This window comes from Onychostruthus taczanowskii, unplaced genomic scaffold (assembly GCF_017590055.1).
Source record: "Onychostruthus taczanowskii isolate IOZ18803 unplaced genomic scaffold, ASM1759005v1 scaffold1, whole genome shotgun sequence".
Lineage (NCBI taxonomy): Eukaryota > Metazoa > Chordata > Aves > Passeriformes > Passeridae > Onychostruthus > Onychostruthus taczanowskii.
This window is the reverse complement of record NW_024496525.1, coordinates 7,454,761-7,482,083: the sequence shown is the minus strand read 5'-3', so window position 1 is coordinate 7,482,083 and position 27,323 is coordinate 7,454,761. Positions and strand designations below refer to the sequence as shown.

General features: G+C 44.9%; 1 protein-coding gene across 1 annotated transcript in view; it reads left to right on the top strand.

The window, feature by feature from the left end:
• GALNT16 (polypeptide N-acetylgalactosaminyltransferase 16) overlaps positions 1–26,475 on the top strand; it is a 74,912-nt gene extending 48,437 nt beyond the window's left edge. Inside the window, exons 5-16 of the mRNA XM_041396152.1 lie at positions 425–490; positions 1,512–1,633; positions 3,670–3,757; positions 4,728–4,812; positions 5,838–5,941; positions 9,484–9,610; positions 10,491–10,583; positions 12,678–12,761; positions 13,777–13,918; positions 15,481–15,597; positions 22,773–22,912; positions 25,316–26,475. Coding sequence (XP_041252086.1) covers positions 425–490; positions 1,512–1,633; positions 3,670–3,757; positions 4,728–4,812; positions 5,838–5,941; positions 9,484–9,610; positions 10,491–10,583; positions 12,678–12,761; positions 13,777–13,918; positions 15,481–15,597; positions 22,773–22,910 — 1,166 coding nt within the window. The 3' untranslated portion in view covers positions 22,911–22,912; positions 25,316–26,475. The remainder of the gene's footprint in view (positions 1–424; positions 491–1,511; positions 1,634–3,669; positions 3,758–4,727; positions 4,813–5,837; positions 5,942–9,483; positions 9,611–10,490; positions 10,584–12,677; positions 12,762–13,776; positions 13,919–15,480; positions 15,598–22,772; positions 22,913–25,315) is intronic.
• Positions 26,476–27,323: the final 848 nt, after the last annotated feature.

The window sequence follows — 27,323 nt, the reverse complement described above, 5'->3', positions numbered from 1 at the left end:
TGAGCCACTGAAGGCAAAGAGAGTGGATAAGATCATGTTATGTTACAGAACTCTCTTTTCCTTGGCACTTTTGTGGTTTGCAGTCCCGCTTCCCTGTGTTCCCTCCTTTTCATTAGTGCCCAGGGCCATGCTGCCAGCACGTGCCCCGTTGTTCTTGGGAAATGCTGAACAGGGGAGATGGAGGTCTGGCTGTTCAGAGGATTTGGAGACATGGGCTCAGCTGCTGAGGACAGCAAGCAGGCAGGGCTCTTCTGTGTACTCTGTAGACAACAGGATTGAGGCCATCATGCTGATTAATGTGATGTTAAGTGAAAGCAGAATTTTGCCTGCCATAGAGAAGCAGGAGGACAGTTAGTTGGGGCTCTCTGTTGAAGCCAAATAATTCATGCATGTGTACTGAATGTCTTTTTTTGCCTTCCCCAAGCTGAGGACTGCCAGCTCCTTACCAAGATCCCAAAGGTCAAGTGTCTACGAAACACCCATCGAGAAGGTGAGTGTGGAAAGCTTTCTAAGTACAAAGATCTTGCCTGTTTTTCCACATGACCCTGGTTGCCTCCCAGCTGCTTACATGTTGTTTCCTGTAGTCAGAATTTGTTTTTTCAGTATAAGCATTTGGAAGTTCTGTGGAGGGAGAACACAGCTTATCAACTCTCAGGCTTCAGGGGTCTCATGTAATACTTAAATAATGAGAAGTGGTGTACAGAGGCCTTCGCTGGAACAAAGATTATATTTTAAGATCTTTATGAATAAAGATCCAGGTGCAAGCCTTGTCCTTTTAAACACAAGCTAACTCTTGCACTTTCAAGCGCAAGATAACAAGCTGTGTAGGAGACATGGGAGAAGGAAAACCAATCATGTATCTATCAAAAGAGACACAATTAAGGAAAGTTTTTTGTCATAATTCTGCTGCATGCATAAATGACTTTCCCAGCTGCTCTTTAGTTTGACCCACATGTGCTGGCTTATTTCGAAAGCTGTCAGTGCACAGCAGGTTTGGAGCAAGGATCTAGAAGGAGAGACAAAAATCACAGTTTAGTTGACAAAGAGCATCCCATGTAGTGCGATGGTCTGTAAGAAAGTAAGGAGTCATCTGAGAGCCAGGCAAAGGACAAATGGAATAAAGGAGATAAGCAGTAAGGAAGGCAAAATGCAGAGAGTAGAATTTGGCCATGGAGAATTGGTGATGAAGGCAGCAGGGTGCTCAATGGGAGAGAGAGTGAGCAGGCAGCATCCAGGTGTCTGTGGGAAGGGCTGGAAGGGAAGAACAAGGAGCCAGGTGGAAGTTCTGTGTCGTGGACAGAAGTGACAGGAAAGGCCATTCACTGTGCTGGGAGGGCTCATCTGACTGTCCTCAGGGCATGCCCTGCTCTAAAGCTGCTCTCTGCTCCTGATGGAGATGTGATATATATATCTTTCCCTGCAATGGGCACATAAAGTATTTTTTCTGAAGGAGGCTCAAATGCTTCCTTTCCTAACCTTCCTGCTCCTTTGCTGTCCTTTTCTCCTCGTAGGGCTGATTCGCTCTCGGGTGCGAGGAGCTGAAGCGGCAGCTGCTGACATCCTCACCTTCTTGGACAGTCACTGTGAAGTCAACAGCGAGTGGCTGCAGCCAATGCTGCAGAGAGTGAAAGAGGTGAGCACCATGTTCTGCGCTGGGATGGATGGAGCTGGCCTGGCCTGTGCCGTTCTATCCTCTGGTCTCACATGCCTCGGCAGACTGGTGAGAAAAGGCCTGCCAAGGTACTCCTCAGGCAGGCTGTTACAGAGGAAGGTACAGCCTGAGCTAGATGGGAAAGAGATCCCTGATGGGATTCTGTTCTGCCAGTGTGAGAAGGCAGGAGGTGCAGAGTGATGGGATGCAATGCTGAGTGCTGGAACCACCAAATTGTACCTCTTGCAGGCATTGTGCTTCCTCATCCTGTTCACCTGTATGTAAGACAGCCCCTTGGGCAGCATACATTGTGCAATTTTTCCACGGTTTCCATCTCCCCTGCTGCTGGACCCTCCCCTCTGCCTTGTCACTGCCAAAATTTTCTTTCTATTAATGTTCCTACTGAGCTGCCACCATACATCACCTGCATGCAGGCAGCTTCCTGTCACAGAGAAGCTGCTTGTGACTGCAGGGATGTCCCCTTGGATGGTTCACTTGGCAAAGGATTGATGGAAGGCTGGAAGAATGAAAATGAGGCAGAAATATTAGCAGCTGTCACCCTGACTGTACTGCAGAGCTGGAGGGAGAGATCATACAGCTCTGCTGTAAGAAGAGGCAGGGGAGAGGGGATGGGAGAAGTCCTGCCTGCAAGTGGCTGTGATTGTTCCCCTCTGAAAGGAGGATCCCATGAAGAAATGGGCCTTAGGAGAAGGGGTGGAGTCTTTAATTTTGCTTTGTAAGCATGTCTGATTAGCTTAATATGAGGGAGCAGAAGAAGGTGAAACTTCAGAATTGATGAATTAAAAGCTTCTGCTTTTTATTCTTGTTCAATAAAGCCCATAAATGTTTACTTTACTTATTGATCTTTAAGTCAAGGTGCAGCACAAGAAAGAACCTCACTCATTACTTTAGGGAAGGATCTAAAATGCAAAAGTCTGTGTGCTAACTCTAGTATACAAATTTTTAGTGAGCAGATTTCAAGTCAACCTATTTCTGACTTACTTTCTACATTTCTGATGTACATCCTATTATAGATTTCAGTCTTGCCCTAGCCAGTCCTGGCACTGATTGGTTGGAGTAGTGGCTGGCACACCAGGCTGCCGGGTGGGTGCTGGAGTCTCAAGCTGTGCAGACACACTCTGGCTGGGCCACCATCACAGCTCAGAAGGGAAAAACATGAGTCCTCTTACCAAGGATGTCGGGCCACCATCACAGCTCAGAAGGGAAAAACTCTTACCAAGTCCTCTTACCAAGGATGTTCCATCCTAGCCAAGTGTGGTACATCGTGAGGAACTATTGCAAGGCACAAAATGAAGGTTTGATAGGAAAGGCATGGGTGCTGGCAGCTATCCAATAACAAGGTTCTGTTTCTGGCATTGCCAGCTCAGTTTTATCTTATATGGCAGCTGTCACAACACTGTCTTTTAATGCCCTGTCTCATGATGTTGAAAAATTGTTCAACTTCTGCAAACAAAAAAGGATTGCAAAAGAAAACTGTAAATGTCTATAAGCCTTAATGGCAATAAAGTACTCACAATATCTTGATATTATAATGTATACAATCTTAAATGGGGGGGTCTTGATTTATAGTACTTCCTAAGTAAATAGGATTATTAGGGGTTTGATAATTTCTAGGCTGATGATAATGAGCTAGTTTAAGGATGGCTGAGCAGAAGGTGTGCTGTCAATAGATATCAAAAGCAAGCACAAAACCCCTGGGACAGTGATTGATACCCTGTGACTTGGGCAGGAAATAAAGAGGTGTTTCTTAGCAGCATTCCTAGGTGTTGGAGTCTGACTCCATTCCCCTCATCCATGGAGTGCTGCTGGCTGGGTACCCACCATCTCCATGTTTGGATTTAGTGGCCACAGATCCTTTGCACAGCTGCCAGAACCATATTGGAGAAATCAGACAAAGATTTACATGTTCAACTTTGTGTTTCCTGATCTCTGGCAGCTTTGCTGGACATTCAAGAAAGTCTGATCCCTTTTTTCCCCCCTTTCTCTCTCTCCCTCAGGATTATACCCGAGTGGTGAGTCCAATCATTGATGTTATCAGCCTGGATAATTTTGCCTACCTGGCAGCATCAGCAGATTTGAGGGGAGGTGGGTATAATGAATGGCTTATGTAAGTTAGACATAACTGAGGGATGGTGCATGATAAATGTTGTGTTCTTTTCAGCTTTCCAAGAAAATAGAGTGATGATCTTTCTGATGGGTTATCTGTCCCTTTTTCTCTGCAACTTGCCAAGTCAGATCTTTTGAAGAGTTAGAACAAAACTCAACTAGCATTTTCCTCTTGACCTTGAATCACTGTCATAACATTTAGCAGTTTCAGGACTCAGTTAATTGATTAAATATCTCACTATGTCATCATTATGCTGCATGTACACTGGAGTCTGACAAGCACTTCCAGTTGCTGCTTTGATCTGGCAGGCTCTCTCATGGCATCTTGTGAAAAGCATTTACACCTCTCCCCTCACAGCTGAGCCCCCTGCAGCTGTTCCTGTCTTCACCCCACTTTCTGGTGCCCTTCTACATCTTTTATGGCTGGGGCTCACTTCTGCACCGCTTGCCAGCCAAAGGCTACCTGTTCTTTGGCTACCCTTAGCAATGGTATAGTGACTGTGCTGTGCTCTACTATCCACCATAGGCCATCTGTAAGTGCATGGTAGTCTTGAAGAGCATGGTGGGTACAGTGATCTGCAGGCCTTTGTTCCCAGAATATATCACATCCTACCAAGTCCTTTATTAAAGCCTCATAACTGTGGCTGACAGGGTTTGCCTTTGGTAAAACAAACTGGCTAGAATAGAATTACATCTCAGCCTGACAACACTCTCCTGAAGGTGTGGAGTGAAATTGAGGAGACATCTAATGCTAAGGAATGATGGTGCCAAGACAGAAGCTGGAGAGGTCTGAATTAGGATAGGCTATTGCCATTTTAGGAAGACTGTGAGGGAGGTCAGGGGAGGAACATAGGGACAGCCTGTGATATAACAGTGCAGACTCACTGAAAGCTAGTAGTACTGTTTTTACAATAAGAAAACCAATTTGGCATGTCTTTTTCCTTTTCAGGGTTTGACTGGAGCCTTCACTTTAAGTGGGAACAGATTCCTATAGAGCAGAAGATGTCCAGAACAGACCCAACTCAGTCTATAAGGTACACTCTGATGGACACTTCTCCAAATAGCTTTACTAAGCCTTCACCAGCGTGGCAAAGAGAGTACAGGGAATGCCTTGCTGAGGACAAAATGCCACAGTGTTGATGATGTCAAACTCTTCATGTTATTTTCTGAATACATTGAGGTCTATACCCGAAGTATGAGAGAACTGCTCTCTGAATATTGTAAGAATAGTGATTATTTACTAACATGCACTCCACCTCTACAGGCCACCTCTTCTTCTGTATGTTTGTTCTTGTGTTCTCCCTAACTCAACACTCTGAATGCCTCAGAAATCGCTTTGGGGTTTTTTTATTACCTCCATCTTTCAGATGAAAACTTCAAGAATGAAGCAGATAAACAGCAGTTCCACATGTGTAAAGCAGATCAGAAAACTGGATCTTACCTAGTAATGTGGGTATAGAATTACTCCCACCTACTAAATCTGCATGTCCACAGACAAAAGAGGTTCTGTTAGCTGGAACAGTTGTTGCCAGCCTCACTGCAGGATACATGGCTCTGAGACATGCAGAATGTAACAAATCCTGATATGAGGAGTTATGGTGCTTGTCTTTATAGGCAGACAGCTCCCTGTTTATAATCCAAAGGTATCATTTAATTCCTCTGTGTAATTTGTGAGCCTCTGTTTTGCACTCCAGAAGCAGCCAGCTTGCTAACAGCAGAGCAGTACATGCAGCAGCTTGTCACACTGTGTCTAATTGGTGAACACAGTCATCAAACAGTGCCCATCATTCCTTCACACTGTGCATATTTGTATAAATGCAAAAGGCACAGCATTACTCTTGTAGTGCTTGCAAGACCATCTAACAAAGACGTGAGGATGATTTAGTGAGAGGCATCTCAGAAACCTGCAGCAGGCTCACATTCCAGCTCTACTATTTTTCTCTTTTAAATGAGGTATGACTTGTGATGGCTGGACAAATTTGTCTGCCCTTTAAAATTAGTTTTGTGGTGCTACATATATGTGTGATTATTTTTTCTGGATTTCTGTTTTCTGTTCCAGAACCCCTGTCATAGCAGGAGGCATCTTTGTGATTGACAAGTCCTGGTTTAACCACCTGGGAAAATATGATACTCAAATGGACATCTGGGGAGGAGAAAATTTTGGTACGTTTAGACTGTTTCAAGGGAATGACACGCTAATGCAGAACTGCTTCCCTGTCTTCATTGCTTACCAGAGCTTTTTTGTGAGAGATCTGCTCAGCATGTCTGTGTAATGTTGGGGACATGGTCAGATAATCCCAAGGTGGTCAGAGCTGTATCACTGTCAGCATAAAGTCTGTGTGGTCAGGGCTACACTCTCCTACAGGCGTATTTGCTATTATACAGGAGCTTCCACAGTACAAGAAAGAGAGAGGAGCCTCCTGATATTTAAATTGTTGCTTGTTTTTGGAGAATATTCTTCCAGTTCTTCACATGATATTCTGTGTTGCCCCAGCTCTGAAGTGGCCAACCACTCCTGCAGCCTCTTCTTACACCTGTTCCTCTCTTGCAGATAAATCTGAATTGCTCTCTCAGCTTGACAGGTCAGAGATATTTTTCCTAATTAAATAAGCTTCTTTGTAAATGGAATTTGGTTACAAATAGACTCAGAATGCAAACATTTATATGCAGACTAGGGCATCACAAACACTGAGGACTTCAGAGGCCCAGAGTTGTTGTCCACTCACGTGCTGGTTTAGGGCATGGTGCTTAAACCCATCTCCTTGCACTTAGCAGTGGCACAGGTATGCCAGGCATCTCTCTTTGCCCCGTGTGAAGGGATGCTGCCATGTCACCAGGTGTTAATGAAAAAAGCAAGATGAGTGTTAAAGAGAGGTTCATGGAGACCTCAAGTGTTTGGGGCATTAATTTAGAAATGGTGCAGATGGAGCTGAGAAGATAAAAGCCTTACTTTTTGTAACAAACTTAAGTAGATTTCTCTGTAGCTAACATGGCAAAAAAAAAACAAAACAAAACAAAAAAAAAAAACAAAAACAAAAAACAAAAAAAAAAAAAAAAATAAAAAAAACCTTTCAAAGAAGGATTTGTATGGTGTTTCCTAGCACCTGGAGAACTAATTAGAAAGAATGAAATAGGAAGAGGAAACCTTTGTTGCTCTGAACACAGCTGGGAGAGTTGCCTCTTTGAGATGCTTTCTAAAACAGTTAAATAATATTTTGGGCTGATAATAGACTCTCAAGATACCACGTTTTAGAAACAAAATATCTATCAATGAGTGTTCTCTGTTTTCCCAGATCTTGATTCAGTTTTATGGTATTCATTATATTAGAAAGAGATATTAAATGGTACTTGCATTGGAATCTCAGCAGCCCTAGCAGCATCAGCTAAGCACTGTGGCAGAAGTCACAGGAAGCCTTTACTCAGGCATGAAGATCCCCTCCTTTATGTCCTTCAGGAGCAGAGTCAAACTCAGCTCCTTGCCATCACCAGCCCTGCTCCAGCGGCAAAGCCAGCCACTTGGCCATGCTGCCAGCCTCTGAGCTGTGACTGTGTGACATCTGTAGAACCCAAAGATGGAGAAGGAATATTTCTTAAAGCTTTTCTCTGTCTGCTTCTGCCCACCTGGGAGTCCAGTGTTGATATGTCCATAGCATGATGCTAAGTAGAGCTCTCTGCCATAAGTAGCAGTAAATTATTTGCATGCTTACAGCCTTCTTCCACATAGACCTGACCAAAAGCACAGAATTGCTCCACAGAATTTGCTTCATTCTCTTTTAAATAGCTCTTGTAAAGCCTTGCAGTGGCTGGGTCAGGCTGTGTGTGGCTCAGCCACATATACAGGGCTTGCCAGTTTTGCCTTTTTAGGAGGTTTTCCTGTAAATTCAGTGTCTTCTGTCACTTGTCCCTCATCCTCCATGAAGTCTGTTGCTGCTGAATGCAGAGGGCTATAAACCAACCTGGGTTTGACAACAAAATGTATTCATTTTCCTTGAAGAATTCAGAATGGTAAATTTAACCTCTTAAAAAACAGTTTACCATACTTAATTGTAAACTGGGTTTTCTGATCAAGGAAAAATATTGATAATGTTCTGAAACATTATTTATACTAAATACTACAATTTTGAGTGGGAAGGGACTGTTTGAATTAGGTTCTCATTTGTAAATGAGATGAGTGGTTCTGTCTAAGATGGTGTGAGGAATCCTCTCTTTGGAAATGGCCATCACTTTCAAATTACACATGCCAGACTGAGTTTTGTTGTAGGCCAAAGTGAGTCAGAAGCTCATTCCAGGAGAGCAGATGTCAGCTGGACACATCACCAGACAGAAACTTAAGTCTTGGGTTTTTTTATATTTGTTCGTTCTTAAAACCCTTCCTCTCTTCAAAGCTGGAACTCCCTGTTAAAAAGAATCTGAAAATAATTAGCTCTGGATAAGATCAGGAGAGAAAAGCACTAGTAAGAAATATACAAAATGCAGTCTAATCAAATGAGGTTTTTTACTGAGAAGCTACATTAAATACACCATCTCCCCCACCCTGCAACTCACTATTTGAACTACCTTTCAGTATACAGAGAGGAAAGCTGTGGAGAAAGATGAAGGTTGGGAAGATGTTAGTGTGTGTACATGGTTTCAAACATCCATTAGATCTGGATACATAATTTCTTTTTAATTTCTAAGCATCAGAGCTGCATAAATTGGGCATTACTGGAGGAAGATCCCAGCTGAGTAGTTTTTGAAGTAATCAGTCTATACAATCTGAATCCCTTTTGGAAAAGGCTACCTAGCCACCCAGCTAATTTTCATTTTGCTTCTTCCTTCTCTTTTCATCACCACATGAATTGAAAGTGGAAAACCCCTCTGGTGTGGCAGTGATTAAACTTGTGAGGACAGACCCATAAGCCTGAGAAAGGTCACATACCTTCTGTAATGCAAATAAGTGCCTGCACATCAAAGCTCCATGCTCTTGTAATCCTTTAGCAAAATGTTGAATCTAGCTTCAGGATAAGGTGGATTTCTCCAAGTAGCAGGATTCTCTCTGTATTTTCATAGTCATACTATATGAGACTGGTATCTGCCCTGAGCAGTTCCCCCAGCAGCAGCATCTGCAACACAGGCAGTTGCTCTAGTTCATTAGTAATGAACTAGAAATGTTCATTACAAAATGAGAAGAAGGAACTACTGGAGGGTGGATAACATAGAGGTATGAGGGAGAGGACTTAGCTCTGGACATTGACTCCCTATACCCTCATCTTGTTCTGTTCTTTCCCCTTGTGTTCTAAACTCCCTTTCTTCCTCACATGGTTTGCTTTACGCAGTAAATTCCTCCTTTCTCATTCCATCTTCGTGCAGGGATGAGAGTAACAGAAGTCCAAAACAGGGAAGGGCTGTGTGTGGGAGTGGTCTCAGTCTGTTGCCGGATGCCATCCTGGGTGCCTGACATCCTGAGCAGCCTTGAAGACCTGGTCGAATGCAAAGGTGTCTCACTGAAATGAGACCAAAGAGGAGCAGGACTGGAGAAGGCTTGGAAGTCCCTGAGCTGCAATGGTTGCCTCCATTTTAACAAAGGGAGGACAGTTTCTCCACTCTCAGCATGGCATTGCTTTCCCCGATTTTGCTGTTGCAGGCAATAGACCTAGAGCAGAGGGGAAAGAAAATTGCCCTTCTTGGAACTGTTGCAGCTGTATGACTCTTGGGGTCTCTTCCAGAGCTCTCTTTCCGAGTGTGGATGTGTGGTGGCAGCTTGGAGATTGTTCCGTGCAGTCGAGTGGGACACGTGTTCAGGAAGCGCCATCCCTATGACTTCCCTGAGGGCAACGCGCTGACTTACATCAAGTAGGTGTTGGGTAGTTCCTGGTAACAGCCAGGCCACCTTTGTGTTGGGCATGTCTAAATAAGCCTGAATTCTTTGTTGTGCTTTTCCCTGGTAATGGAGAACAGCTTGTGGCTGAGCATCTGTTCTCAAGGGAAGGATGAGTTGTTGTTTTCTGTGAACAAAACCTGTTCCCTTCTCTGCTGTTTGTGTTTGTGTCTCTTATTCCTTCTCAGCCTCTGGTGAGGGGGGTAGGGAGTAGTATGCCAGAGAGACACCCTGGCCATTCAGAGATGCTGCCCTGTGACATATGTGGGAGTACCAGCAGCCCTTGAACATCTCTGTTGTCTCTGAGCTGTACATGCTCTAAGATAAACCCTGTGGAAAACTCCTACTGCAGGACAGATGGGAAGAGAAAAGAGATGAGATGAAGTACTTGACAATGGAAGTGGTCAAGCACTGCTTCAGGGCCCCAGAGAAGATGGTGAAATCTCCATCATTTCAGATTTCAAAACTCAACCAGTCAAGACCCTGAGCAACATGAAGCTAGTCTGATTAGGGCAGGAGATTAGATGTTAGACACAGCTGTTTTCCCAGTTGAATTATCCCATAATGTTATTCAAATCTGGGAAAAGGGATACTGGAAATGAGTGTGATGGTGACAATCAGGCCCGGTGTCTCTGCAGAGGAAGTATGTCTGAAAAAGTAATGGTAAACTATGGCTAATAAATTTTTAATTTCTGAAGTGTTCTTGCAAGGCTTTGTAGATTTAATCAATCTCTATCCTTCCATACTGCCTACTCGGTTTTGTGTTTGGGGCTGTCCCCCACTACCTCCTAGCAGACAGACCTTGGGTCTGCTTGCAGGGAGGGCAGGTTCTGCAGCATCTGCTCCCCCGTGCAGGAACACCAAGCGCACAGCAGAGGTGTGGATGGATGAGTACAAGCAGCACTACTACGAGGCCCGGCCCTCGGCTATCGGCAAGTCGTTTGGAAGGTAAGCTGCCCCAGACCTTGCTAGGAGGGCTCTGGTAAACCCCTTGGTAGCAAGAAATAGCTTTTAGGTCTTCTCTGGGGCTAAGTGTGAGAAATAGAAGTGCTCTGAATGCTTGCCTTGCCAAGGAGGTTGTAGCTTGAGTGTCTGGCTAATGAGGTTTGCTTCTAATTCACTTAATTTTTTCCCCGGTAACACTGCGTAAGTCATTTGTTAGCAGAAGGCCAGAGGGATCTGTAATGAAATTAAAAGACCAGACATTTGAAGTGGCTAGACAGGAATATTTTTCTATCCGAGCATGCAGCTGTTGTGGAAATGTGAGCTGTATCTAGAGCTTGAGCTGAAGTTCCTGTGCAGATGCAGAATCCCAGGGCAAGCATGACTGGCTAGCACATGGGGCATGTTGCAGTTGGGCACTTCCCACTTTCCTGATGGAGGGAGGGTAGTTTGCCTGGTTTGTAGGGCAGGAGAGAACATGGCTGATGGTAAGATTTAGAAACACAATCTGCAGAATTGTGCTTCTTACAACACCTTTGCTAAAGCTGTTTTCAGGCCACATGGGATTCATTGTTATCACTTAGCAGTTCTCTGTGACCCAGAAATTGGTGATGGACACCAAACCTGGGATGAGAGGAGAGCTTGCTGTCTGTGCTCTCAAACTCCTGTGACTCCCAAATAGTGTAAAAATCCTAGGAGTGCTGCGTTTCTATGGGTTTTATCTGCCTGTGAATAAAAGGCTATTGTTGTATCAGTGTAAGGACTTGGCAAATGTGGTTGTATCTCAAATGTGTAGCTGTTTGCACAGGATAATGATGCATCTCCTACTTATTTGTGACAACCAGGTCACTTTTCTTGCTGTACACTTTGCTTTATTATCATGATACATTACATATGTTCATGAAAATAGCTCTGCCTACCTAATTTATCAGTCCTGGAGCTGACTGCAGCAGCTGGACTGGGGCCACATAGCAAGTAACCCTGCTGCTTGTGAAGGAAACAGACTATTGCATATTGTGTGTGGATATATTGCTCATGTGTTTTAGTGGCAAAATCTGCAGTTCTTGTTTGCCCAGACTTCCTAGTGACTTTACTGGCAGCATTGGCTGAATAAAAGCTGGAGCAGAGCATAAGACTGACTTCAGGCAATTTCCTGCAGTAACAGCTCTGTGAACCTGCATTAAATCTAGATTTTAGGGTGCTAATGCCTTTGACATCATCACTGATAATTGGCCCTAAAATGGACCCTCCTTCCCCTCAATTTTGGTGTGGATATAAAATCTAAGAACGTTCCCCTGAGGTGTGTGGCCTCATGTATATGTACAGTGGCCTCTGTAGGCTGAGAATGCAAAGGTGCCCAGGTACCACTGAAATGCCTTCCCAACACACAAGTGTAGTGTTACAGCTTAAAGACAAGAGTTCTTGGTTTCACTGCTCAGTAGGACTGCTGGAGGGAAATCCTCTTCTTCAGCCAGCTAAAGCCAAACAAATCAGCAGTGGAGGACTGCCGCAGCAGACAGCTACTGAGATGTTGAGTTCATCTCCGCTTTTACTGCCACCTTTTCCCAAAGTGCTTAAGAACAAATCATTAAGTTCTTCAGGTCTCAGTTCTCCAACCTGAGCCTAGACCTTCTGCCGTGTGCTAGAGACATGCTTTAGCACACACAGGTTAATCATCTGTATGTACCTAAGCACAAACTCTTCCTAGGCCTTTTCAGCAGCTGATTGTTGTGCAGGTTTCATGGTATGCCTCTACAGGGGCACCCAGAGGCACAAACACTTTCCTGATCTTACAGCAGTTTTACTGCACTGTATTATTTAACAAGGCAGGACCTGGGCCCTGCCATTGCTCTGAGCCAAAGGAAGTGCAAGAACAGCTCTCTGAAGGTGTTTGTTTTCCATTTCTATTTCCTGCCACTTGCCTCTCTCCTTGTCTTCACCTCAGGTCACTGCTAGTGCTCTGATTCTAGCAACAGTTATGTGGGAGAATGAATAATGTCAAAAAGGAATGTAATTTCCCTCAAACCTCCTGGCCAATCTTCATTGTTCCCCTCCCTCCTGTTCACTGCCTTATTCTCAGCAAACTGCCTGTGTTTCCAGTGTTGCAGACCGAGTGGAGTTGCGTCACAAGCTGAACTGTAAATCTTTCCAGTGGTATCTGGAGAATGTCTACCCGGAGCTCAAGTGAGTCAGTTCTTCGAATGTACAAATCTCTGAGGGACTGGGAGGTGGCTCACAATGGGAACATGAGCCTTGACAGCAGTGGGCAAAAGAGAGATTTATGCTTGGAAAAGGTTTTCTCTGTTCATCTTTTTGGTGAGAAACCTCCTGTGTTTTCCTGGCTTGTATTATCACAGCTCTGCAAAAGGTCTGCCTTCTGTTCTGCCCCACACAGCTGTCCCTTGGAGATGTGCAACCCTGGTGTTTTCAGAGATGTGGGTGCAGAAAAGTGCCAGTGCACTACATCCCTCCCAGTTTTGACTTGGCCTTTGCCCACTGGATGTTCTGTCTGGAAGGAGTTGAGCCAAGTAGAACTGGACAGCCTCAGTGCAGAGGTTTGGGTGGTTCAGAGAAGGGTCTAAGGAATGCCAGAACCAGCTGTCCCTGTGGCTTGCCCTGCCCTGGGTCAGGACACAGTGGTGTTGAGCCCTTGCTCAGCTGGGAGGCAGCCTGGGTACAGCTGTGTTGTTGGCCTGTGCAAACCAGCACACATCTGTACAGCTCAGAAAAGGCAGCACATCTTTGCACCTCAGTCTGTGGCTGTGAGTGGAGGCTGAAACATCCAGCTGTAGTGTGGCCTTGACAGATCTTTCTGCATTCCTACCAATGAGACAAGAATATGTGTTAGCTGGGGAGAAGAGTGAAAAAGGGAGAGGAAGAAGCAAAGCATATCAGTGTGATTGTGGCTTTTTGCTGGAAACAGCCTCTTTCAGAATTTCAGAATCATCACGTTAAACTGCTTAGGGTCCCCTAAAGATCCTGGTGTTCCTTCTGAAACAAAAGCACTAGTCCTCTGACCAAGTTCTCACTTGATTTTTGCCTCCTCCAGATATTTCCAGTGGACAGCATGATATTGTTCATTTTCTGTCAGATATAGGGAACTGTGTTTAGTCAGGGGCCAATTAAGCCCTTATAAATGTAGAAGTACTTTGGTCATTTCTGTGTATGAAGTACCATGCAACTGTCATTTTACTTCAAGGATTCCTGAAAAAGAGTTCATTCCAGGAATAATTAGACAAGGAGGAAGCTGTCTGGAGTCTCAGGCACAGGATACCACAGGGAATGTGTTGGCTGGCATGGGAAACTGTAAAGGGACAGTGAACAATCCACCTGTCACTCAGGTAAGGCAGGCTTCAGTTTGGTGCTTTGCTCCTGCTCCTACCCTTTTAATAACCTGAATGAAGAGGTATCTCTGGCCTTGGTGGGTTGATATGGAGGTGAAGCAATGTGAGGGGATAGAATGGAAGAAAATAAAGATAGTGCAGATGGTAATCTCACCCCTGAGTAGTTGCAGCTGTACTAACTACCCAAGATTAGGAACAGCTGCCCTTAACAGGCCACAGCTGTGACCAGTTAGAAGAAGAGTGCTATAGGAGAGTGGGTTTGCTGCTTGAGAAGGAAGCTGGAGTTTGTTGGCTGTGTTGTGAAGAAGAAGGAGTCAGTGGTGTGAGGAGCTGCCCATGAGAAATCACCAAGAAAGTATGGAACTTCTGCAAATAAGGAGACAACAATTGAACTTTTGCAAATAAGACAACAAAGGAAGGAAGAAATGGACCCTGTAATGGTTTTAGTAGTAAGCAGAAAAAGAAGCCCATCTCTCAGAGCTCTGTTGGCTCAACAGACTCAGCAATCAGGCATAGAATGTGAAGGTTTTCATCTCTCAGGGACAACAGGTGTTTAGATGCTCAGGGAGTGACAGACTCACTGAGAATCATTTTGGGGCTGTGCATGGCTAGTACCCTGGCATGTGGGTATGAGATTTTTTTTGGGATTAGGAACATTCCTTGCTCTGCCAGCTCAGCTGTAGCTGCAGATGACTTGAGTTGTGCTGTACTGCAGATGTGTTCCAGTATAAAGCACAAATAGAGTTTAAATAGTTGACCCCAGTGGCAGTAATGTGGTGCAGTTCTCCTAACTGTAGTGGAGATGTGATGGTGTATACAAGCTGAAGATCTGCACTCAGACTCTCTGTTGGTGACTTGAAGCAGCTTGAGAAAGTTGGGTATTTTATGCCAGAAAATGCATATTCACATCTGTTAACTGTTGGAAACTAGTTTGCAGCCAGCATTCAGTGTGCCTTTTAACCTAACTCACTGCTCTGTGTCATTACCACTTGAAATCTCTGAAACTTACTGCATTTTGTATTTTTTCCTTGGGGAAAGTATAGTAGTAACATTTGATTGGATCAGGTATGCATCTAGTCAGAGGAAGGAAAAAATTAATCAACTTGTCCCTTGTGCATGCTGGTGCTGTATGGATATGTTTGCATGTGTTTTGCTTTGTTTGACAATTGATAGGTCCCAGATACCTGTTAGAGAACGTGTGTGCTGTGTAAAATACGCAGAAGCAGTTGCACATCAGGTGTGTCAGGGCTCGGGATCCTCCTTGCTTTGTAGGCCTGAATCTGTAAAGCTGCAGAGCTGAGAATTGCATGGGACCATGGGTTAATCAGACACCTCAGATAGTGAGGGGAGCCAGCTGCAGGCTTTGAAATGGTGATGATGCACCAAGCCTGAGCATAAACTTCTGATCAGGTGACATCTGCTGTGGGAGTCTTCCCAGGGAGCCTTTTGTAGGAAGAGAACAAAAGATGCAGGGTTTTAAAATATCTGATAGCAAAAGCTCTCTCTCCTTCATCTGTTCGCTGTTGGAATCCTAATGGAACCTTTTTCTTATTCCAAAGGAGTGGATATTCAGTGACCCTTTAATTAGACAGCAGGACAAGTGTCTTTCCATTGCCTCCTTCTCTACTGGTTCTCAAATCACACTGGAAGCTTGCAATCAAAAAGATGGCAGACAGGTAGGTAACTGCACCTCTTCCTGATGCCTTCATTGCCACGTGCCAGTGTACCTGCATCAGTGCAGCCAGCAGGGGCAAACCCAGCACTATCAAGGCACATTCAAGTCCTTCCCCTCTTCTGCATCTCCCTCTCTGGTGTGTTTTGTGAGCTTGGATGCATGACAGAGTGTGTGACCAAGCAGGAGGTGCACGGTGGGTGTGTGCTCTGCCTGGGTCCTTGGCAGCATGGCTGGCTCCAGCTCAGCAGCACCCCAACTTTACTTCTTGGATGAGTTTTTGCGCAGCCAGATTGGTGCATGGATGAAGCATAGCACCAAGGAGAGGTAGGTGAGGCAACTGCTTTGAGATACCTAAGGGGAGAGTGGTGTGTACTATCATTTGCTTATTTAATTTGAAGTGAGATACCTATGTTCTTCTTTGTGCTGTCTTTGGACATGTGAGCAGACCTTTAAAACTGAGTGCATGCATCTCATTTAAGAGATACTGGCTGACATAGAGCACTGTATGTTCCACCTGAACTGCTCCCTAGAGGAAAAATACACAGCAGCAATGTTCCCAACAAAATACAGCTCTTTGACTTATGCTGTTTCCAAGATGTGCATCCCTGATCTGTCAGGATAAATCAATCCTTTTGCCTTGCAACACTAGGTAAAGGATGGCCTCTGCAATGGCTGGGATGCCCTCAACAGAGATGTGATGTGCCTTTTTATCAGAACTGGGCAAAGCACAAAAGGCAGCAACAGAACACAGGTAGACAGCAGATTGGACTTGTTTCACTCCTAGTTCCCATGCTTCCCTCTACACCAAGAGAGAGCATGTTTTCTGTCATCTAAGGCTGTGCTGACTCTGCTTTCTGACTTGTCTGTTGTTTTGATAGCCCAGAGGTAGAAGACAGCTCAGCTTTGACCTGTTCTCAGCAGCATTTTCTTTTTTCAGTACTTTCTAATACTATATGGATCCTTGAAATTAGTTTTTCCTGAAAGAAAACACTGAAATCCAGTCCTGCCCAGTTATGGAAAACCTGTGTAGACTTTCCTCTGGAGGGTTGGTTAATGCAGAAATGCCTTGAAGAGTTGTCACCATGAATACACTGGGAAAACTCTGAGTTTGGATTAATCTGCAAGGGTATCCCAGGTGGGCTGTGCTTGCCTGCTCCTTTTTCTTGTTGGCAATCACTCATCCCATTGCTGTGTAATTAGGTCACTTAGTTTCTCCTTATGTGCCTCGCAGTATTTTCCTCCCTGGCAGCAGAGAGAACTTCAGCAGCTGCCAAAATCAGCTGTCTTTCCCTGCTTCCTCTGTCACGGAAGGACAAGGGTCCCTCAAGGAGGGTGGAGTCCAGGCTGCATCAGAAGCCAGAAGAGAGATTAATCCACAGTAACACAAGCAGGCTTATTCTGCTGCTGGAATAGGATTTATTGAGTCTTGATATGTTGATTATATACAGGCTCATTAAAAAGACATACACACACTTAAGAATGTGAGCTGTTGTTTTCCATTACCTTATGTGAGCAAACTACTCTTACACCAAGGACTTGACCTAGCAGATGATTTAACCAACTGACTCTAAGCAAGGATTTGCTTAAGCATTTGAAATAATTAGAGACTGATTTGAATTGCAGATGCCATTCTAAACTGCCTTGCAGCTTAGGATATGGATAAGGTGGGGTGAAGTGGGAGAAATGTATTTGAATTTTTAATGTAATTTGGGTTTAAATGCTCTTAAACATTGGGGTCGTTTTTGTAGTCCCAAACTCCCATCTCAGATTTCTGCTTATAAAGCCAATTCTACTTGCAATGTTCAAGTTTGTTGTGTTCCTAGGGAATGTTGTTATGGTTCTTTGCTTCCATAAACACAACAGTAATTGTTGTTAACACTGACATTAGTTTTTAATTAGCTAGAAGTCAGTCATCTTGTAAACTATTCCATTCTCTCTCCTCCTGATATTTGAGAGGTTGATTTCCAAGAAAGAGCAAAGCTGGAAGGAACAAATTCCCTCAGTTGCCCTACAGCTTGCCTTGCCTCCCCATGGATAGTCACAGCCCAATGTGAAAGTGCTGGGGGAGAGCAGTGCTTCCAAACTGTACATGAGTGTACCCACTTCTCAGTTCAAGTGGGCTTGTCAGAAAGTCACAGGAGCTGAATGGAGAGTGGAGGGAGGGCAGCTGAGCTGCTTTGCAGAGCTGGAAATGCCAAGCGGGAGCCCTGAGTACGTGATGTGGTCTGAGTGGAGGAGGGTGAGCGTGGGCAGCCTGCATCACACACATCACATGTACAGTGTCCTAAGTAATGGAAGTCCAGCTTTGAACATCTTTCCTGTCACTGTCTTCAGAGACCTGTGGTGAATGATGTTTGGATTTGTCTGGATGTAGATTTCGTGTCTGTGTCTGAGTCATGTAAAAGCAGCATTTCTGACAAAAGATGGTGTATGTGGTAGCTTTGGTTTTTAGTGTCTCGGGAGTAGATGGGTTAGATCATTATGGCAGCACCACACGACTCCTAAAGTTGGTTTCTGCTTTCAAGCATGCTGAAACTGTGCCCATGCTACACAGCTGTTCTGCATTAAGCATGTCCCAAGGACAGATATTTTTTGTTTATTTTGAGGGCTAAAATCAGTCCATCTGACAAATAGGTAATACTCTAGCAGAGGCTTTAGAATATTGTGATTTGTGGTTAGAGTATTACCTCAAAATAAATCTAGAATTTTGCAAGCAGGAGGATATGAGACAATAGTCACACTTCAGATGATTTTTGATGCTGTCAGACTCCCTTGGGTTGAAAGAAACCAGAAATGAAATCTATTTGGCAACACGATCCTGTTGATCATTCAACAGCAACAGCTGGCACTGCTAGCAGAAGACCAGCCAAAAGCTATTCTGCATAATCAGAAGTAGATTTCAAAGCAGATGGATGTTATCCATAATGTTATTTGGAGAATAGCGTTTTTAGTTGAACGCACAATAAATTATTGCCTTCAGCTTTGTTTTTTGGCTCTGACTAACAGTAGGAGTGGTGTTTTAATTTGTGTTATAGTGAGGACAAATAGAAGGCAAAGCGAGAGTCAGACCCTAAAACAAGAGAATGAAAATGAGAAACATTGGCACAATATTTCCCAACAGAAAAAGAAATGCTGAGAAATCCTATTAAACAGCTATATTTCATTAAAATGTTCTGAAGGAATGTGACCTCAGCCTGAAAATGAAGACACTGAGTGTTCTTGTGAGACAAACACTACTTGAAATCCTCTGTCCCTTTGTATGCCATTGGGAAATTTTTCCCACTTCTCAGTGAGTACTCAGTGAGTATTACCTGAGGATGAATGCAACTTTAATATGGAGTATCTGAAAAGAAAAGGAGAGAGAGCCTGTCTGTCTTGAAAGCACCTGACTCAGCACCTTCATGACAATAAGTAGGTAAAACAATACTGGCAATATGCCATACCTTGAAAGTAGTTTTCAGGAGACAAAAGTTTCTCTTAGTTGTGATTTAGTTTTACAAATTTAAGTGCTCAAAGGAAGACAGTACTTGCTGGATGCTATGTGAGCTTTTCCATCTTCTGTCTCTGCTCATATATTTAAAATTTAGGACCAGTTTCAGGCTGCCCATGGCTCTGCAAATACACTCAATTACAACTTACAACATCCTTGGCCACTCCAGTTATCAGCTCTCCATACATTTCTGTTTGAAGCGTCTCAGTTCTCATGAACAAAATTTGCTTTTCTCAGCTGTGCCTCCTGAGCTTGGCCAATTCCATTGTTTCACAATTAGGATTTTGAGAGAAACCCTGCACTGCCTGGATTACTGGGGGTTAAAAGAAAACTTTTGATTGCCCTAAAAAATTAGACTAGTGCAAACCATTTCAGCTCTTGTGGATAGAAGAAGAGTGTCTATTTGTGACTTTTCTCTTAGTTATTGCATGTGGAATGCTTCTATCCAACCACCTAAAACTCATTTGAAATGATAGATGAAAAAGAGGGAGAGAGAGATTCGCAAAAAAAAGTGGGGAAAATTTTGAGTTGACACTGGGGAAGAGGATCAAGACACAATATTTCAAAGAAAAAATTGATTCTTTTTTTTCTTTCTCCATCTTCACTCCAAACCTACTCTGACCAGTAAACTATACTATCTCCATTTGTACAAGAAAGAAAGGGAGACCAAAGAGGATTTTCAAGCCAAAATTTCTCAGATTGTGCAATCTTCCAAAAGCTTTCCTTCCATGTACAGTCTGGTTATAATGTCTGGGTGTAGGAGAAGAGAGGACTCCCTGTAATATGTATGCAGGAGGTGTCTATCCTGTTTATGTTTTTGCTAAAGATGGTCATTACTGCTGTCATTTAAAACTTACCAGTCCAGGCTTCCCTTGTGGTCTGTGGAGAAAGCTGGGCCCTCCCAGAAGGGGTTTGTACCTTGGAACCCTCCATAAGTACATCACCAGGCAACTAGTTTAGACTAAATTGCTCCTTTCTGAGGTGGCTGACAGTGGGAGATGAGTGTCCTCTCTTCTGTTCCCATCCCTTCCTGCTGCCTGCCCCACTGAGAGCTCTGAGATATGATGTGTCCCTGCAGGGCAGGATGCTGGGCTGTCTTTGATAGTCTTGTGGTCTGCAGTCAGGCCTCGTGAAAGGTTCAGGTGAAGTCAGGGAAGTTGCTTTGGTATCTCATGAAGGGCAGAAAAGCAGAGTGTCTGATCAGAATAGGTAAAATTTGTCATTCTGAAAATAGCCCATGCATTTGAGATGAGGAGCCCTACTTTGGCTTTTACTGTTAGTATGCTTTATAACAGCTACATACCTGGCACCTCCCTACAGCCCAGATGAGCCTCACCTTCAGCTCTCACCTTCTCTCCTCCTTCCCTTCCCCATCTTTGCCCCACTTTACTTTGAAGAGAATGATCTGGGGTGACTTGATGTGCTGGGCTTTCCAGTGGTGTGACTCACTGAGAAGCTGATTGGCTTTGTCAGCAGCAGATGTGCTCTGGGGAGTGTTTGCTGTGTCCTGCTGAGCCTGTTGCTGCAGATCCCCCCTACAGATCTCACAGTGGGTACCTGCTCAGCATGGATGGGTGCCACAGCAGCAGGTCTCTCATCTGAAGGAATAACATGAGCAAGCCTCCAGTGGTGCTAGATTTCTCCTGAACAGGGAGGGGGAAGAAAAAAATCAATGTCTCTTGGTAATTGGCCTTGTCCTCCATCTCAAATCTCAGCACATTCTTTTCCAGCAGGGTCTTTGGTGAGCTGTGGGGTGTGTGGGAGGGGCAGCTGGCAGGCTTCCTCTCACACATGCACAGCAGAACACAGAGGGCGAGAATTCACAAATACAGGGAGGCAGTGGGAGAGTGGAGGGCAAGGAAGGGAAGTAGGTGTGCTTTGGAGAAAGTCAAAAGGCTCTTCAGTGGGGTGTCTGTGACAATGGGAGATGCTGGTGGGGAGGCTGTCGTGCAGCAATGGCACCAGCCAGGCACAGAGCGCAGCTTGCCAGGGGACCAGACCCCCTCCCTTGCACTCCATCATTACAGCTGCTGCTTTATGATATTAACTCTTCCTCAGCTCTTTGTAGGGAGGCTTCTGCCAGATGGGAGCCAGATGGCTCTGGGACCTGTGTAGGCAGTGAGTTGCAGCAGCTGGTGAGGGCATTGTAGTGCAAAGACTGCATTGTATCTTCCTGTCCATCATCACTGCATTCCTCTGCCCCCTTCTCCGTTAAAACCAGCTTCTTCCTGCTGCACAAACATCTCTCCTTTAGTGTTGTCCTGTCAGACAGGGCTAGCAATGCTGCAAATTGATGCTGCCTCTGGTATTTAGACTTGATGAAATATGTGATACAGGAGCAACAGATTCCTCTGGGCTTTGCAGCTGCCCTGCCCTCCAAGACACATTACAGCTGCCAGCAACATGTGAACATAACTGAATACCTTAAACCACTCCGCATGTGGCAGTCCTTTTGCTATGCTACCCAAGAATTAAAATGTTTGTAGGTTTTGACATTGTCCAGATATTGCAGGAAACTCTAAAATTCCCTTTGCATATCTTTTCTGCAATACTCTTGCAATATGAGGGCCATCATATTGTCAAACTGTTTCTTTTTCTTCATCGGTCTCATGACTTAGCCAAAACATCTTCATAATATACCTAAGCTCTTTACTGACTGAGCACCCAGACCACAATTCTTACTGGGTCATCTGTGTGACTGAAAAGAATAAAGGGAAAATCCCTGGAGCCTGGACCCTGGACCCCTCAATCTTCTCAACCACTTGAGCTCAGCTGTGCCCCACTGGAGATGAATGACACTGCCTCATCTGGGAGATTCCAAATCCACAGATTCATTTCTACTTTTCATTATCAGCCACAGTGTTCCCAGGTTTGGGGATTTTTTTCCAGCAGGGATGGAAGGTACAGTCCATTCCCAGCAGAATTTTAAATTCAAGGTTAGGATATATTTTTGTTTCCTGGTAAGTAGCATGACCAAAGTGGACCTTCAGGAAAGGGTTCTGTATGAGACCTTTTGAACGTGATGAAAGAAGAGATGAGGGAACAATGGATAAGAGAGAGATCCAGTCAAACATTAGGAAGTGTGATTTTTGCTTTGTATGGACAGGTTGCTTTCAGTGTTGGGAGACCTGTCAGTGCTTTGCTTGCCATGGATTGGAAAGCAACCATAGGAAGGTTTCAAGTTTTGGCAGGTATCTGGGTGCCCAGGACAGAGAACGACCCAGAAACTGTGACTACAATATGCTTTGAAAATGCCGTTACTTGCTGATTTTTTGTGTTGATAGCATTGCACAATCATAGAATACGCTGGGTTGGAAGAGACCTATCTGGATCACCAAGTCCAATTCCTGGCCTTCACACGACACTCCAAGAGTCACATCCTGTGCCTGGGAGCATTGTCCATGTGCCTCTTGAATTCAGCCCAGGCTTGGTGCTGTGACCACTACTGTTATTTGCTTTCCAGATGCTTCTGAGTATCCAGCCCTGTGACTCAGCTAAACCCTAACCCTACCTAACTGCAGGTATCATTAGTACAGGAATCCAGTGATTTAGAGATGCTGCCCCATGCCCAGATTTTCATTTTCACCAGCTGTTGGAATTTACTTGAGATTACCCTCAATTTGAAGTCACAGTTCTGTAGGGAAATGGAAGAAGTAACATCCTGTTTTTTCTGTGTCTTCTCACAGAAGTGGAAGATGAAAGGCAGCTTCATTCAACACTTTGTCAGCGGTCTCTGCCTGGAAAACCAGACTGGAAGAGTGGTGACCAACCCCTGTCAAGCAGGTGTACCTGGCCAACAGTGGGAGCTGCTACAAGCAACATGATGGTAGCACAGAGATCTCCTTGTTTCTTTGTGCATGAGACTTTGGGAGCAGAGGGGGATCAGGAAGGGAGGAATGGTTTTGTGTGTCTGACCCTAAATGTTTTCATTGTGCTCATCAGTAAGCCACCACTTCAGCTGAGCACTTGATGTTTTTGAGCTTTCCAGAGAAGAAGAGGGGGATGAAAGGAATCGGGACAGTTGTCAAAATCTTCCCAACTGTTGTCTTAAGTTCTCCTTTGTAGCTAATGCCTGTGCACAGCTGCACCTAGAGATGGAGGAGGACCCAGCCCAATACTTGCAGCTCTCCCCATCCTTTCCTTTCTCTGCATCCAGAGTCCACAACCTTCAGTCCAGCAGCTGAGGCTGTGCTTGTACAAACCCGGGTAGCTCTTTGGCTTCCCTGGCTTTTTGCTCTAACATCATGCATCATTTATGCATATGTCTCTCAGTGAAGACTGGCCAGAAGCATCATCATGATCAGTGGAGAGGTTGGGAAGGAGCTAGCAGATCCTGGGGGCAGATTTGTCACCTCTTTTTGGTGGGTTCATTCCTTCCTCTGCCCACAGAAGCTGCCCTACAGCCGAATGTGCTGAGGTTGGGCAGTGCTGACAAGAGAGACTGAAAAGGGACAGTCTGTTTTACCAGCCTAACCAGGGATTGTTTCAGGGACTATTCCCTGTTGAAGTCTTCCTTCCAGCTTTTTTATATGTGGAAGGCCAGCCCTGCCTTCAAGAGCGGCCCAATCCTGCAGGTTCAGTGTACCATGCCCTGATGGAGCCAGTCAGAGACAGGTGCCAGCACTTGGGGACGTTAGGGGAGCTGGGGCTGTTCTCTGGCTGCTCTTCCTGGTGCTACCAGCCACTGCCCACTGCAGCCCACACCAAAGGTGGTGCACAGAGCTGTGTGGGCAGCACACAGAGACAGAGGTGCTGCACGTGGCTCAGGCTGTGGCAGGAGCCCACCCAGATCCCCACTGTGACAGACAGAAGGGGACAACCCCTAGGTCATAGCAGACTTCTTGCTGCTGGCTGGGCAGGGCCACAGTTCTCATGCTTGTCTCTCCAGCTCTGCATAGCCCCTGTGAACAGAGCCTGGCATGACAAACCACCCACTCCCTTGTCTAGTTGCTTTTCCTTTTCTCTTTGAGAAAGGTGAGTCAAAAGTATGGGACTGCTCTACTTTTGACACCCCTCTCACTTCCCAGTGAGCACCTTGGGGAGAGGTTAGCTGGTGAAGCTGAAACTGCCCTCTGCACAAATGCTGCCTGTGTAGGCCTGCCCTGAAGAGGCTCCTTTGTGTTCTGGAAATACCAAAGACACTGGTGGTGGTCTCTAGCTAGCATCCCAATCCTGCTCCCAGTTACCAGTCAGCTCTAGCCACATGTGGGTTTTCAAACCTGCCAAGGGATGCTTATGTATTCAAATAAAGTCCCCACAAGTTTACCTTCTCCTAACTAGATCTGTTAAATTTTCCTTTTGAGATAGATTTTGTAAACCAACCCTCCTTTCCAAGAACCTGACAGGGGAACCAGATGGTGGGACCATCTTCATTAGGCAATTGTTTGCCTGGATCCTTTCTGATCTGTGTGGAAGAAACAGGTTGTGCATTTGGGTTCCGAACAGCTGGTTTTTTTAAATCAAGTTTGTATCTCTTTTTAATTCTTTCTCTAGCTTGGTATTAGCCCAAACAGTTGACAAAAGAACAGATAATGTTCTTCATACATTGCATGTGCTTAGTGTGAAAACTGGACAATGTTTTTTGTTCTTGGTTTAAAAAAATGAAATCCATCATGTGGCAGGAGCTCTTGTCCTGTCTCCCCCTTCACTTTGATATCAGATCCCCATCTCGGCCCTGATTAGCCCAAAGACTGACCTGCCTGCACTGTGAAAACTCACAAGGGAGCTCCTTTTGATCCTTACAGAATGGTGCAGCTGCTCTTCTCTGTGGAAATGAGGGCATTGACTCTGCAGTGATTTCTCTTTCCCTGTATAGAGGTGCTTTGGGCCAGAACCACTGAGGTCAGGAGAGGGCAGAGAAGGAAGGAAAATAGCCTAGGAATGGAATGAGAGCAGGCCAGACAGACCCACTGAGGGCAGAGATGCCATCCTATTAGCTACTGTGTTTTTAAACAAGAATATACAGGAGATGGTCTTTTCAGAATAGTATCATTATGCAGTAGGAGACAGGAACAGTCAAGTTCTTACTTACCTGTCTTGAAAAATATTGATGCAAAGACAGATGAAGGGCCACTGAGCAGGTGCTGTTTGTAAGCTCTGTATACAATGAAGTGTGAAAGGTTAGATGTTTTCATCAAAACACAGCCTAAGTGGAACACCTGCCCTCTCCACATTTCACTCTCCAGCAGCTTATGTGTTGCAGCTAACAGCATGTTCACTCCTCTACCAGGTACTGCCTCCTTCCTCCCTGCTCCCACCGTGTGTGTGCAGCTTTCTTCCAGTTCCTCCTTCATAACCACTCTGGGACCAGGACCCAGCTCCTCTACAAACAATGCTCCTGACTGCTGCAAACCACAGAAACTCTGCTTGTTTACAGTCTCCAAGCTCTGGGCCAGCCCCAATTCAAAGGGCTCTTGTCAGCACAGTGACTGCTGCCCTTGACTGTGTGTTTGGCCCCCGTGCTGGAGGCTGCTGGCTGCTCCTGGGGCACACACACCTGGACTGGCTGTGTTGATTTGTGCCTCTCTTCCTCCTGCTCTCCTGGCAGAGTGTGAACTGGCATCCTTTTGGGCTGTAAGCTGGGGCTGCTGAAGATGGGACACTCCTTCAGGTGCTGTGGTCTGGGGGAGGAAAGGGCAAAGGTGGACGTGTGCTAGATATCAGTAACTCAAATTGCTTGTGCAGTTTGGAGCTTCATTTTTTCATTCTACCTGGTTTTGGACATGTTCACCTGAGGTCACCTCCCAACTGCTCACTCTTCTGTCAGCTAAAGCATTGCTTTAGCCCAACTCAGACCTCCTCACACATCATCTTTTGGAAGCTGTTTGTTTCCAATGCATTGCAGCAGTTGCTGAAAAGGAGGTACATTACAAAAGGCTGCTGTCAAGTGTGGGCAAACTGAACAACTTCTTGGAATAAACAAAGTCTGGTTCAAACTCAGTATTAGCATACTCTACATTTCCCTTGCACTGAAAGGAAGGAAGAACAATGTTATCTCTACTTTTTTCCCCAAGGTCCACCCAGTGCCATGTTTTGTAACAGGTGTCAGGATTTCTCCAAGCAAACTGACTGTTTGTAACAGTCAGACCAAGCAGCTGCTCACCCTTGTTTTCCTGTTTACTTTAAACAGCCCCCTAGACTGTCAAGACAGAGAATTTGCATTGGTAATACCCTAAAAAGAAAGCTGTTACTGTATCAGAGCATCCAATGTAATTTCCTGTGCTGTGGACCAATGGGAGTTTATTTAAGAGGAGCTGAATCTACTGTTGTACAGAAATCGGATTCAAAAGGTTTATTTTTCCCACTCACTTGTAAGTTGCACTTTGCCAGATGTAATTTATGTGGAACCCAGATTAGTTTTCCTTTTTCTTCAAAAAAAGCATGTGCCAGAATCTGTTTAATGCCTGGAATAAAATCCATTTTGAAATAAGTGTTTCAGCCCGTTCTTATTCCCGTTTTCTTTCTCTGCTGGAGAAGAGCATCCTTTCTTGCCTGGTCCCCTCCTCTGTCTCTCACTGGGGTTGTTCCCAGATGCACATACTCCAGTTCTCTGCATGGGTTTGTGGGCTGCCTCAGGGGGGAAGCTGCTGCAGCAGCCAGAGATGCTACTAGGATACAGGGGTGTGCCAGCTGAAAAGGACTGGAATAGTCCTTCTCAGCTGGGTAGGGAGACAGGTATCCTTCCTGGCAGTTAATGGGCTGACTTTCATGCTGAAAGAAATAGCTGGGGGTTGTGGGGAATTAATTCTTCCTGTTAATCCCTCCTCGATATTTTCCTTAAGCTCGCAGCCTGCCTATTTTTTATATAAGCCTCCCAAAGACCTTTCTTCTGCTTCTGGCTTGAGGGCAAAGAAGCATTACCACCCACAGATGTTTCCTAGCATGTGCATTGCTGAGCTTCAAATATTGTGACTCCCCAAAGAGGCTGGTAAGCTTTTCTAACCTCATATTATTTAAAAGAAAAAGAGAGGGCAAAAAGAAAAAGAGATAGAAGGGAAAAAAAAGAGAGGGTAAAAAAATGAGAGAGAAAAGAAAGTCTAGCCAGCCAATTTGGAGACTGAGTTTAAAATTAGGGCTTAACAGCCTGCCAGTTCACCTGGCAGAGGCTTTTTCAAATTAGGATCAGCTGGGTCTGACAGTACAGAAAGCAGCTGTGCCAGAACATCTGTCTGAGGAAGGAGGGTGAAGGTATTCTGGAAATTAGCTGGTGTGTGGGGAACCACTGCTTATCCATGCTG